At 40.0% G+C, this 14,420-nt stretch overlaps 1 protein-coding gene across 1 annotated transcript in view; it reads left to right on the top strand.

Moving 5' to 3' along the window:
* LOC124004784 (alpha-2-macroglobulin-like) overlaps window positions 1-14,117 on the top strand; it is a 29,087-nt gene extending 14,970 nt beyond the window's left edge. The window contains exons 19-36 of the mRNA XM_046313578.1: window positions 1,861-2,086; window positions 2,258-2,384; window positions 2,513-2,634; window positions 2,722-2,773; window positions 2,853-2,936; window positions 3,074-3,250; window positions 4,168-4,243; window positions 4,461-4,617; window positions 4,776-4,850; window positions 4,981-5,143; window positions 8,276-8,466; window positions 8,740-8,955; window positions 9,146-9,270; window positions 10,327-10,417; window positions 10,557-10,625; window positions 13,546-13,651; window positions 13,757-13,810; window positions 14,012-14,117. Coding sequence (XP_046169534.1) covers window positions 1,861-2,086; window positions 2,258-2,384; window positions 2,513-2,634; window positions 2,722-2,773; window positions 2,853-2,936; window positions 3,074-3,250; window positions 4,168-4,243; window positions 4,461-4,617; window positions 4,776-4,850; window positions 4,981-5,143; window positions 8,276-8,466; window positions 8,740-8,955; window positions 9,146-9,270; window positions 10,327-10,417; window positions 10,557-10,625; window positions 13,546-13,651; window positions 13,757-13,797 — 2,098 coding nt within the window. The 3' untranslated portion in view covers window positions 13,798-13,810; window positions 14,012-14,117. The remainder of the gene's footprint in view (window positions 1-1,860; window positions 2,087-2,257; window positions 2,385-2,512; window positions 2,635-2,721; window positions 2,774-2,852; window positions 2,937-3,073; window positions 3,251-4,167; window positions 4,244-4,460; window positions 4,618-4,775; window positions 4,851-4,980; window positions 5,144-8,275; window positions 8,467-8,739; window positions 8,956-9,145; window positions 9,271-10,326; window positions 10,418-10,556; window positions 10,626-13,545; window positions 13,652-13,756; window positions 13,811-14,011) is intronic.
* Window positions 14,118-14,420: the final 303 nt, after the last annotated feature.

Raw genomic sequence — 14,420 nt, 5'->3', positions numbered from 1 at the left:
TGCTAATATGGCAAAAATTCTTTAGCTAGCTAACTAACAACTGTAACGATGCATTTGAGATACAACAAATTCTCATTGTACAAATGTATTTACGTTTTCAATAAACATTTGGAGGCAAAATATAGTTTACTTGTTGTCAACAATCTAAGCCAACCCCGTCTGCTTTGCCCCATAGTTGCCTACGTGTCGGTTTTGTTGCAAAACAACCAACCCGCCTATATCAAAACATCCATTAGTGGTCCAGATTAGGAACCTGTACTTTATTAATCTGCAGTACAGAGTAGGGGTGCGTGGTGTAAATGTATACATTTTTTACATTCAACATCACTCCGTAAAGGGAAATATAGTATTCTTTCTATCAAAGATATCTTCATATATTTCAGGATGTTGCGTATCCCTGGAAATAATCAGAATTAATGTAAACATTAGAGTATTGAAAACATAGCTTGTCCCCAAAAAATTGTCTCTTGGCACAATTTACCCCACAGTACAGGGTAAGTAAGCTGCCTACAAATGTCTGTACTGAATGAAATATTACCACTACCGTTTTAAAACCATAGCTTGGTTTCCATCCGATTGGGGACAGATTTCCATGCAAATATTTTTAAAAATCTGCATAAAAACAACATGCATATTTGCCCACCAGAGATGTTTCCATCAAATTTACTATATGATGAGATTATTATGGACATTATTTTTATTTGTCAAATGACGGCCAAGCATCGATCATCATGTCACCAGAATAAAACCCTCAATATTGATTGGAAAAGAGCATCAACCTCATCACCTTGCACTTTCACCATCTTATGAAGTTCTTCATAATGTATTTAATCTGTAGCCTAATACTGCATGCTTTCCCTAGTCGTAGTGGGAGGACCGCATGATTCCAAGTTTTACTTAGATATGATGGTTATTATATCAATATTTGCGCATAAAAGCGTTTCTACCGCCGTTTCTCGCATAATTTGTTTTACTGACACAAAAAGGTCCCACCTTGTCTAGCATATTTATTGGGGTCAACGATTGAACATTTTTACAGACAAATTATCTGTTTCCATCAGGCCATAAAAATGTTTATCCGACGTACTTTATGCGTGCAAAACGGTTGGATGGTAACTTGGTTCATATCTCTCTATGAATTTCACAATTCAACACAAACACAACAGCTTTGTCTTTTAAGCGGTTTAAGCATTTTTTTTAACACAAGTATAAAGCCTAACAAACGCTTTGTACTTTAAAAAACAACAACACTTTTAACACAGGCCAGTGCTGTTACGTCATATCCCAGCGATAACCTCTTGCATTAAGGGTTGGACAGATTACTTGAAAAATGTAGTCCGTTACAGTACTTGAGAAATAAATTCATCAGCAATGTAATCGATTACTCAGAATGAGTAACGTAATCCGATTGCCTTTTATTACTTTTGGATTACTTTCACTCCTAACATCAGATATTTTAATACGTTTAAAAACATTAATCTAATACAGAATTATTTTATATATTAATGTGAGTATTTCCAAATTGGGAACTAATGTGCTATCTATTCGATGTAGCTTGTAGAGACCCCAAATTATGTATAGAACAATCTTAATTATCTACTTTAGATACAAGGATCATGAAACCTCAAACACAATAAATTAAAATCTGTTTTTTGGACATAAGATGCTTGGCACTTTTTCCATGTGGTTTCTTCCTTTACAGACTCCATCAAATGATTACCTCTTACTAAATATTTGGTCAAATTATACATTTTGTGTATGGGTTCCTAGAAACAAGTGTGGCTCAATTGACCCATTTAGCTAAATGTTTCTATTTTCAATTAGTGGCTTTCTGTTTGACCTTTGACTTCTTTATTACAGGGAATCTGGAACACTAGACATTCCCCTTACAGTCCCAGACACCATCACCACCTGGGAGACAGAGGCATTCTGCCTGGCCCCTGGCGGCTTCGGTCTGGCTCCTCCCGTGGAGATCACTGTCTTCCAGCCTTTCTTCCTAGAGCTCACCCTGCCCTACTCCATCATCCGTGGAGAGCATTTTGAGCTGAAGGCCACTGTGTTCAACTACCTGTCCAAATGCATCATGGTACGGCACTGCATCATAATCGTTTCTTGAGTTGTTTCATGAGTTTCTCGAGTTGTATAAAATGTTGTGTTTTGTTGCAGTTTGCCTAGTCAGTGTTTATTTATTTTTATTACACCCAGTGTATCAGTCTTGGGTTTTCCATGTTATCTTACAAGTGTTCCTCTTGGGTAGGTTTCTGTGACTCCGGCTCCTTCCTTAGACTACACTCTCACACCCCTGAATGATGTCCAGTATTCATCATGCTTGTGTGCCAATGGACGAAAGACCTTCAGTTGGACAATGGCACCCTCTGTCCTGGGTAAGTCACCAGTCTCCATTCAACTGTTCAAACAGCAGAATGGATGTTAACCTGAGTTGTGTACTCTCAGTCACCGTATTGGATGTTGTGTAACCTCTGTTGTGCTCTGTTTGTCGATGTGTGTGTAGGGGTTATGAATGTGTCCGTTAGTGCAGAGGCTGTCCAGTCCCACACTGCATGTGACAATGAGATTGTGAGCGTACCAGAGAGAGGACGCATCGACAAAGTTACAAAGAGCCTGCTAGTGAAGGTATGTAGTCTACTGCTGTTATGGAACTTACTGATGTACAGATACCATCTAGTGCCTTTGACTGAAAACAATCTCCTCTCCTCTCAGGCAGAGGGAACAGAGAAGACCGACACCTACAACTGGTTGCTGTGTCCAACTGGTCAGTAATGCATGAATGTTGAATGTTCACTTTGGATTGAACTGATCATCTCCATTCATCTTATCATCTTTGTCCACAGGAGAAACTCTGACAGAGGAGGTGGAACTGCAACTCCCCAAGAATGTGGTAGATGGGTCTGATCGAATTTCTCTCTCAGTCCTGGGTAATATACCATTGTATCATTTAGAGGTGTAGTGAGTTTTTTGAGGCATAGCGGTGGGAAAAGCAACCCTTCTCCAGCGATAATGCTGCTGTTTGCTAAAGAGGTAAGTCTTACAGAAGTCCCATGTTTCTCTGTAGGGGACATCCTGGGTCGGGCCCTCAAGAACCTGGATGGACTGCTGCAGATGCCGTATGGGTGTGGAGAGCAGAATATGGCCCTCCTCGCCCCCAATATCTACATACTCGAGTACCTGAGGAACACAGAGCAGCTCACTCCAGCAATTCGAGACAAGGCTAACAAGTTCCTCACTAGCGGTAAGAGTCACTCAACATATAGATCGTATTGATTAGACACCAAACGGAAGAAAACTGACTGAAACAGGGCTTGATTTGTCCAATCAGAACCTTTTTTTCATTTCATTGAATAACATTTTTTTCTTCACGTTTCACCACAGTGTGCCCTAATGACTGTGACCCTGCTATCATGTAAATGATAGAGCTCCAGCAGAGATGACATCACAGTGTCTTATCGACAGTGCATCACTGACCCAGCACATGTAGGGACTTCGGGATGTTTTCCCGCTGAAATAATTTGATCAGAGAACATTGAGGAAGCATCCCAAATGGCACACCCAGAGTTGGGGAGTAACTGATTACATCTATAATCTGTTCCATGTAATCTGATGACCAAAAATAAGAGCCACTGTAATCAGCTACCAGCTAAAATATTGTAATCAGATTACAGATACTTTTCAAAATCTAGATTATTGCCAATTTAAATTCAGAAAGAATGTTTGCCGAAAAACACATGGACACCTTTCTGTTTCCTCAATGACATTCAATTCAGCATTGAAAAGGCTGTTTAAGTTTGAGTTTGTTCCACCTGAGCATGTCTGACCACAAGTCACCAAATGTGTTTGATGGATACTTTATCTTCTATGCTTCTTAAGGGGAAAGTCATCCAAAAGTAACAAAGTAATCAGATTACGTTACTGAGTTTGGGTAATCCACAATTTACGTTACTGATGACAATTATGGACAGGTAACTAGTAACTGTAACGAATTACCTTTTAGAAAGTAATCTACCCTGCCTATTCCCTACATAGTGCACTTATTTTTCCTGGCAAAAGTAGTGTACTATATACGGAATAGACTGCTACTTAGGGCATACACTCAGTGACTATAAAAAACATTTGGTCACTTTATTGTTCACTCTAAAAACACACCGACAGGTTACCAAAGGCAGCTGAACTACAAGCATTTTGATGGTGCATACAGCACATTTGGACAAGGCTCGGGGAATACTTGGTGAGTATAGTGTTTTTCAACTACTGGTAAACGCATTATAACTGTTTGTTTCAATTAAGTATTGACCAATCAAATAGCATTGTCTCTGACAGACCATGAATGTGACATAAGTTAAAATAAGCTGTCATTGCATGTAATGTCAAGCTCTAAATCATGTTATTGACAACCTTCTGTGGGTATTATGACGGGACATTCAAATCAAGTTCTCTTTCCTCAGGCTGACTGCTTTTGTCTTGCGATCCTTTGGCAAAGCACAGTCCTTCATTTATATTGACCCGGAGCAAATGAAAGAGTCCACGAGTTGGTTGGAAAGTCAGCAAGGCAAACATGGGTGTTTTGTCAAATTGGGGAAACTCTTTAATAACAGAATGAAGGTACTTATTGATATCAAATGTATAATGATAATAAACTGAAGGAAGATGGAAGAAGATGTAGTTGTGTGTCTCATCAGACCAGCCATGACGTTGTGAATGATGCTTTCAACAGAATTATAGTTTAATACACATTGTAGTATTTTGACATTGTTTTGTAGGGTGGGGTGACAGATGAAGTCACACTGACGGCCTACATCACTGCTTCAATGCTGGAGCTCAACATGTCAGTGTCGGTAAGTAGCATCTCCACAAAATATTTTTTTATCTGGAAATAGCCAAAGAAATAAGCATAAGAATAGGTGTTACCGTTAGCAGATCTGAGACCAGTCTCTTAATGTGCTGCTCTGTTATTTTGTGCTCCAGGATCCTGTTTTGTATGGCAGTTTGTCTTGCCTGAAGAACTCCACCAGTGATTTGTCCAACACCTACACTACTGCTCTGCTGGCCTACACCTTTACCCTGGCAGGGGACATGGAGACCCGGGCCCAGCTTCTGCAGCACCTGGACACGGTTGCAATACGAGAGAGTGAGCCAATCCTTTTTTTGGGGGGGGGGGGGGGGGGTGTAGATCAGCTTACAGATAGATTGTAGCTTCCATCAATGTAATTGTCTGCATTATTTCCAATCCCCCATATATTGTTTTGTAAATATATAATGTACCAGTCAAAAGTTTGGACACACCTACTCATTCAAGGGGTTTTCTTTTTTGTTGTTATTTTCTACATTGTACAATAATAGTGAAGACGTCTTCAAAGCTGAGGAGTTCACTTCTAGTGGATCGTGTTGGTAGAATGTAGAATAATAGTGAAGACATCAAAACTATGACATAACACGTATGGAATCATGTAGTAACCAAAAAAAGTGTTAAACAAATCTAAATCTATTTTATATTTGAGATTCTTCAAAGTAGCCACCCTTTGCCTTCATGACAGCTTTGCACATTTGGCATTCTCTCAACCAGCTTCATGAGGTAATCACCTGGAATGTATTTCAATTAACAGGTGTGCCTTGTTAAAGTACATTTGTGGAATTTCTTTCCTTCATGTGTAGTTTTTTTTAATCAATTAGTATATTTGAGTTTAACCACAGCATTTGTTGTATTATATGTTCTGTCTATTCCTGTGGTTTAAACTGAAATTGCAAACAACTTTCTATGGCTTGTTTTAAAAATTGTGATATTTTGGAGATTATTTAATTTTCAAATAACCGAAAGTGAGCGGTTGTAATCTGAATAAAGGGAATAGGCCATTATTGAACATGGGGTGAGACATCCTTACTAATCTGATAGAGAACCAGTTCGGAACAAAGTACAACTTTTGTGTGACTCACGCCTTTAGTGAGAGGTTTGATGCTTTGATATTTAATCATTTCTGCCCTCCGAATTCATATTCATTATATACAGTGCCTTCGGGAAGTATTCAGACCCCTTGACTTTCTCCACAGTTTGTTAGGTTACAGCCTTATTCTAAAATTGATTAAATCATTCCCACCCACATCAATCTACACAGAATACCCCATAATGAAAAAGCAAAAACACATTTTTAAATATTTTTACTGAAATTAGAAATATAAATTAATTAAATATCACATTTACATAAGTAGTCAAACCCTTTAATCGGTACTTTGTTGAAGCATGTTTGGCAGCGAGTACAGGCAAGAGTATTCTTGGGTATGACGTTACAATCTTGGCACACCTGTATTTGGGGAGTTTCTAACATTCTTCTCTGCAGATCCTCTCAAGCTTTGTCAGGGTGGATGGCTATTTTCAGGTCTCTCTAGAGATGTTAGATCGGGTTTAAGTCCGGGCTCTGGCTGGGTCACTCAAGGACATTCAGAGACTTGTCCAGATGCCACTCCTGCGTGCTTAGGGTCATTGTCCTGTTGGAAGGGGAAACTTCACCCCAGTCTGAGGTCGTGAGCACTCTGGAGCAGGTTTTCATTAAGGATCTCTGTACTTTGCTCCGTTCATCTTTGCCTCGATCCTGACTAGTCTCACAATCCCTGCCGCTGAAAAACATCCCCAAAGCATGATGCTGCCACTACCATGCTTCACCGTATGGATGGTGCCAGGTTTCCTCCAGACGTGACGCTTGGCATTCAGGCCAAAGAGTTCAATCTTGGTTTCATCAGACCAGAGAATCTTGTTTCTCATGGTCTGAGAGTCTTTAGGTGCCTTTTGGCAAACTTCATGTGGGCTGTCATGTGACTTTTACTGAGGAGTGGCTTCCGTCTGGCCACTCTACCATAAAAACCTGATTGGTGGAGTGCTGCAGAGATGGTTGTCCGTCTGGAAGGTGGCCAGCTCTAGGAAGAGTCTTGGTGGTTCCAAACTTATTCCATTTAATATTGTTGGAGACCACTGTGTTCTTGGGGACATTCAATGCTGCACAGATGGTTGTCCTTCTAGAAGGTTCTCCCATCTCTACAGAGGAACTCTGGCGTTCTTTCAGTGACCATCGGTTTCTTGGTCACCTCCCTGACCAAGGCCCTTCTTCCCCGATTGCTCAGTTTGGCCGGGCAGCTAGCTCTAGGAAGGGTCTTGGTGGTTCCAAGCTTCTTCCATTTAAGAATGATGGAGGCCACTGTGTTCTTGGGGACCTTCAATGCTGCAGACATTTTTTTGGTACGCTTCCTCAGATCGGTGCCTCAAGACAATCATGTTTTGGAGCTCTACAGACAATTCCTTCGACATCATGGCTTGGTTTTTGCTCTGACATGCACTGTTAACTGCGGAACCTATTATAGACAAGTGTGTGTGCCTTTCCAAATCATGTCCAATCAATTGAATTTACCACTGGTGGAATACAATCAAGTTGTAGAAACATCTCAAGGACGGTCAATGGAAACAGGATGCATCTGAGCTCAATTTCGAGTCTCATAGAAAAGGGTCTGAATACATACATAAGGTATTTCTGTTAATTTTTAATAGATTTGCAAAAATGTCTAAACCTGTTTTCGCTTTGTCATTATGGGGTATTTTGTGTAGATTGCTGTAGTTGTAACAACATTTGGAAAAAGTCAAGGGGTCTGAATACTTTCCGAAGCCAAAGTCTGGCTTGCCATTTCAAATAATATTGCATTTATTTTGCTAATAATTTTAAAGACAGGTCATTAGGTATAGGCAAGACCATAAGCAAATAGGTTAACTGGGATATGACTGAAGAGTTAATCAGGGTTATTTTTCCACAAATAGACAGGCATTTTCCTTTCCATGGTAGCAAGATCTGATCTATTTTTGCAAACTTTCTATAAACATTTATTGGAGTGAGAATTTCTTTCTTTCTGGATATGTATACCGAGTATATGTTTTTTAGTGGTTACTGGAGGTTGATCTGAAGAATGAGTTCCACATCATCGTCAGACCATTTTATTGGTAAACTACCCAGTAATGTAAAAGTTGTATTTTTTTAGGGATGAAATATGTAATATAGTACACATAATTTGGTTGTAATCCAGAGAGGTTTGTGCTGTCTTGCCTTGATTGATCTTACCTGGGCAATGGAGTAATTACAAAAGTGCAAACCATCCGCAAATCTGGCACATTAGTCTCAATTAAATTAGTATTTCAAAGAACTCAGGTGTCTGTCATATTATGTATAATGATGAATGAGCTAGGCTCTGTGTCTCACTCTGTCTCTGTGTGTTCCTCATCCCTCAGGGGGTCTCCTGCACTGGACTCAGACCTCCTCAGAGACCTCAGCCTCCCTGGCAGTGGAGATCAGCTCCTACGTGCTGCTGGCTTCCCTCAGTGCCTCCCCTCTGTCTACCACTGACCTGGGCTATGCCTCCCACATCGTCAGGTGGCTGGTGAGACAGCAGAACGCCTACGGAGGCTTCTCTTCCACACAGGTATACTTCCAAAACACATTTGGTCTGAAATGGCAATCTGTACTGTGCACTAGTAGTGAGGCATTATTACCTTGATTTCACCACAGGCATGTATGTGCTTCTTGTCATGTCAAACCAGGTGAAACTAACTTCCGCTGAAATGGAGGCAATAAATGATAATGAATGGATATGAGAAATAGCCACTCTTGAACTGAACTAATGTTAATTGAACCTTTCTGTAAAATGGGATAGCTCCAATCATTTTGAACACATTTGTCTGTTGTTTGTGTTTAGGACACAGTGGTGGCCCTCCAGGCCCTAGCTCTCTACTCCACCAGGGTGTTCAGTAGAGAGGGCACCAGCACAGTGACAGTACAGTCTCCCAGTGGGGGACAGCACCTCTTCAATGTGAACCAAAACAACAAGCTTCTCTACCAGGAGAGGGCGCTGCAGGACACAGAAGGGAAGTACACGGTGGAAGTGAAGGGCAGTGCTTGTGCCTCAGTGCAGGTCAGTGAAGACACTCCTCCCAATCCTATGTTGCAAGATCTGATTTATATATTACTGTGAAGTCCAAACATTTAAGAAGCTTTGTCTGGCTTGATATCTAGTTTATGAAAAGTTTGAAAAAAATCAAGCTTGTAAAATGTATATTTTTAGACAACCTTGTTCCCCTGACCACTTCTTCCCTCTTTCCCAGGTGGCGCTCCACTACAACATCCCTACTCCTACTGACAGCACAACGCTCAGCATCCAGGTGAAGACAGAGGTGGACTGCAACAGCAACTCTTTGAGACCCAGAGTCACGCTGAACCTCGAGTCTCAGTAAGAATGAATGACACATTTGCGTTTACTGAAGCATTATTTCAATCAGGTCATTGATGACACTCCAAAGTGTTATTATAGAGCATGTCTAAAAATGTTTTTGACCCAATTCTATTGGTGTTTTTATACCTACAGTGCCCTTCGTAATTATTCGTAATTATTGCGACTAAAAAAACATGTTTCAGATTACTTTGTGCCCAATGGAAATGAATGGTAAATAATGTATTGTCATTTTGGAGTCACTTTTATTCTAAATAAGAATAGAATATGTTTCTAAAAACGTGTATGTTCATGTGGATGCTACCATGGATGCTACCATGATTACAGATAATCCTGAATGAATTGTGAATGATGATGAGTGAGACTGTTACAGACGCACAAATATCATACCCCCAAGACATGCTAACCTCTCACCATTACAATAACTGGGGACGTTGGGGGGAGGGGGGGGGGGTGATATATTTAGCATCTGTAACTTTTGTGTCTGTAATATGGACGTGTTTAGAAAAATATTTGCAATTAAAGTTACTCCAAAATGACACACTACATTTCTATTGGGCACAAAATAATCTGGAACATAACCAAAACAAACAGCAAATGAATCCAACACATTTGTTGTGACAAGGTTGATGTAGTCATTATATGCTCTGAATATGGGACCAAATACTTAACTTTATACTACTTTAATACACATATGTAACTTTTTCCTAATAGCTGATATTTGGTCCCCTAAAATGGGGGGGACTATGTAGAAAAAGTGCTGTGATTTCCAAACGGTTCACCTGGTATGGATGCAAATACACTGAAATTAAAGATGACAGTCTGCACTTTAACCTCATAGTCATTGTTTGTTTAAAAAATGCTTCACTGTTCCAATAATTAGAGGACACTATATGTATAGGTTATTTAATTTCTAGTTTGTACCTAACAGTAAGAAAACATATCAGGAAACCTGGTATTTTTATTGGTAAAATAATCAAAGTATCCATTCATTTGATTTTTAAAAGCACTTGTCAAAATCAAACTTTGATGTCAGGGGCCTCTTTTCTTTCACAGATATTCTGGAAAGGAGCTGACCACCAATATGATTATTGTGGATTTGAAAATGCTGTCTGGATTTGCTCCAGACCCAGACTCTTTGGAGAGGGTCAGTTTTTTTTGTCATAACATACTTTTATGGTGTTACCTGTGGCCCTTTTCCATGTATTGTAGCTCTTGCCTCTTTCACAAGAAAATGAACTTTGTTGTCAATGAAGATTAATAAAATGTATGGCTTGTCTTCACAGCTGAGGAGGTCATTTCAAGTGGATCGTGTTGATACTGAAGATGACCATGTGTTATTGTACTTGACAGAGGTGAGACCAAAACCAAAATATCCAGTCTATCAACTTTGCACAAATCTTAGGGCAACATAAAATAATTGCTTCTTAGAAAATAGCAGATTCTCAAGCAAGAAACTACAGAGCAAGAAAGAGGTTAAACCTGCACAAAAAGTTTAATGTATTCGTTTTTGTTTTAGTGTGTGTTCCCTCTCTTGGAAAATTTGTCAAGGATATGAAAAAATCTAATTTAAGGCAGCAAAATGTGCAAGGAGTGTGTAGACTTTCACTAGTGACTGTATATATATTTTGATGTACTTGTGGTGACATACAGTGCATTTGGAAAGTATTGACTTTTTCCGCAGTTTATTACAGCCTTTTTTTCCTACCCTATAATGACAAAGTGAAAAAAAGTTTTTAGAAAATGTTGCTAAATTTATTAAAAACTGAAATACCTTAACATAAGTATTCAGACCCTTTGCTCAGACTCGAAATTGAGCTCAGGTGCATCCTGTTTCTATTGATTATCCTTGATGTTTCTACAACTTGATTGGAGTCCACTTGTGGTAAATTCAATTGATTGGACATGATTTGGAAAGGCACACACTTGTCTATAGTAGGTTCTGCAGTTGACAGTGCATGTCAGAGCAAAAACCAAGCCATGAGGTCAAAGGACTTGTCCATAGAGCTCCGAGACAGGATTGTGTTGACGCACCGATCTGGGGAAGGGTACCAAAAAATGTCTGCCGCATTGAAGGTCCCCAAGAACACAGTGGCCTCCATCATTCTTAATTGGCCGCCTGGCCAAACTGAGCAATCGGGGGAGTAGGGCCTTGGTTAGGGAGGTGACCAAGAAACCGATGGTGACTCTGAAAGAACGCCAGAGTTCCTCTGTGGAGATGGGAGAACCACTCCACCTGGCACCATCCCTACAGTGGAGCATGGTGGTGACAGCATCATGCTGTGGGGATGTTTTTAAGCGCCAGGAACTGGGAGACTAGTCAGGATCGAGGGAAAGATGAACGGAGCAAAGATGAAAACCTGCTCAGGACCTCAGACCGGGTTGAAGGTTCACCTTCCAACAGGACAATGACACTAAGCACACAGCCAAGACAACGCAAGAGTGTGTCGTGTCTTTACCATCATTAACTGACGACTGATAGCTTTTATCAAAGATTCTCTGAAATTTGTTACTACGTGATCAACTGATTAATCACGTAACTAATTAACTAGGAAGTCGGTGGGAAGTGGGAAGTGGGGGTCAACTAAGAAGTCACTACAAAGTGATAAATATAACAATTGAAATGCTAATCCTTTGTACATGAATGCTCACTCATTCGGGAACAATTGCAATCAATATATATATTTACGCTACGTGTGTCGTCTTGATCGCTGGTGACAAGTTCATTTATTTTGTAGAATTGTCCATCTCTCTCCCTCTCTCTCTTGTTTGTGGTTAGAGGGTATTGTTCAGAGTGACATTCGTTATAGAATGGATGTTTCGGCGGTTGTCGTTCTTCACGTTCAATGATACCGAATTCCTAGCTGCAGACTAGTAATTCATATCAAAGACTTGTTCTTATTCTGTTGGTATCGATAGTCTAAGAGTTTAACCACGTGGTATGGTTAAAATATTCAGCAATGGTCTACAACCTTTGTCCTCCTAATGGAGAAAAACATGGTCTGCAACCTTTAGCCATCTCGTAACTGAGGTAAGCTCGGTCTGCTGATCGAAAACCCGAGTGGGGTTTTTATTGGGAATGGCAGAAAAGACTGTCCCAGGATGTCTGACCCTAACTGGGCTCAGGGGCGGTCCTCTGATTTAGTTCAAATCAAAAGGGAACTGTATTTTACTTAATTTAAACAGTCCAAAATCATACAACACAATTATACAAACAGTATCATACTCACTCATTCATCTTATAGAACAATTAGATATAAACCGCATATCTGAGGCTATTATATAAACAGCGTTATGGTAATGTGGCCACACCGTCTCCGATGAGCTTCCCAAGTTGTAACAAACGGACCCGTTTGTAGCTGGATTCTTCACCGATCTTTTATACTTTCTCCGGAACATGACATTTGTTCGTACCTCAAGTTCTGTGAGGTGGAAGGATTTCCTTCGTCCTCTATGAAAGTTTACTCTCTCTCGACTATGTGTCCATGTGGAGATCCTCTCAGGAATTTAAGACCTCTGACCACAGCAGCCTAGTTGATGGAGGCAGGGAGAGGGGGATGGGGTTGCTATTCCCAAAGAGGCCAACGTCATGACAAGTGGCTTTGGGACAAGTCTCTGAATGTCCTTGAGTTGCCCAGCCAGAGCCCGGACTTGAATCCAATCAAACATATCTGGAGAGACTTGGTAATAGCTGTGCAGCCACACTCTCCATCCAACCTGACATAGCTTGAGAGGATCTGCAGAGAGGAACGGGAGAAACTCCCCAAATACAGGTGTGCCGAGCTTGTAGCGCCATACCCAAGAAGACTCAAGGCTGTAGTCGCTGTCAAAGGTGCTTCAACAAGTAAAGGGTCTGAATACATTTACACATTTATTCACATTAGTGTTTTCCCTGCCAAGATGTTCCCTTACGTTTTAAAGTTTGTTTCTTAAATCATTTGTTGTTGTAATGAATTCTTTACAGCCACTTTCATCATATTTTACATAACTTGCTCTTGAAACCTACTCCTGCATTCATCCCAGTTATCAGCAACGGAGCAATTACAACTACGATAATACTGTCAATTAAAAAGTATATAACATATACATGCAGTTGACATGGAGGCTATAGTGTAATGGAATGTTTTGCCATATATGGTAGGTTTTGTGGGTAATACTATTAACACGCTGGGTGTCATGTAGAGTGTTACTGAAACGGAAACTTCTGCTTCGAGCATTTCAATAATAATGTTTTTTTTTCGTGTTTAAAAAATAAATAATTGAATCTCCCGACAGTTACCATCACTATTGCCTTTCAAACACACCCTGGACATCATACAGGAGCTCCCAGTACAGAATCTAAAGCCAGCGGTGGTCAAGATCTACGACTACTACCAGCCGAGTAAGTTTAAATCTAACCTTCCCCAATATGTATTTTTCCTTTTTACTAACATTTGGTTACTTGTATTCATTTTCTGAGACTTATCTGTCTTATGGTTTCATTCAGGTGACCAGGCAGAAACAGAATATGTCTTCCCTTGCAAGTAGGGGTTACAAACTGGTGAGCTATTTTAATTGTGAAAATATTGATGTTGAATTATTAGATTTAAAATAACTGATCCATATACTATACATGCATACTGTATACATGTACTATACATTATTTAGTTTAACTATGTTGATATTCCTTCTACCAAAAAGTTGGTCAGTTTGTTAAAGCATTCATTCCTTACATGTACAGTATATATTCACTCCTCTGCAGATGTAAGAAGAACATGACATTCACAGAGGTCACACCTGCAAACCTTGACATATCTTTCAAGATCTAAAGTAAAATATGTAACTGGAATTAAAGTTTTCCATTGTAACCCTATTCTTGAGCATTTTTTCCAGACTGTTTTGTGACACTATGGCAAGCAATGAGTTCCAAAGTGCAGGCTCAGGAGACAAGGTGAATAGTGAAAGGCTTTGTGTAAGACAGTGGGTCTCATCCTGGGGTACCTGGCTTATCCACAGGGGGTACTTGGGAAGATTCACGGGCAGTGCAATATGTGATTGGTGATACAGTAAACAAAAAAGTTTAGAACCACTGTAGTAGTAACAGAATCTACACACGAACGGTTTATGACCATGATTTACGACCTAGATGTCAAAGGTCACGTACACCAGTG

This window comes from Oncorhynchus gorbuscha, linkage group LG19 (assembly GCF_021184085.1).
Source record: "Oncorhynchus gorbuscha isolate QuinsamMale2020 ecotype Even-year linkage group LG19, OgorEven_v1.0, whole genome shotgun sequence".
NCBI lineage: Eukaryota > Metazoa > Chordata > Actinopteri > Salmoniformes > Salmonidae > Oncorhynchus > Oncorhynchus gorbuscha.
This window is presented reverse-complemented; position numbering and strand designations above follow the sequence as displayed.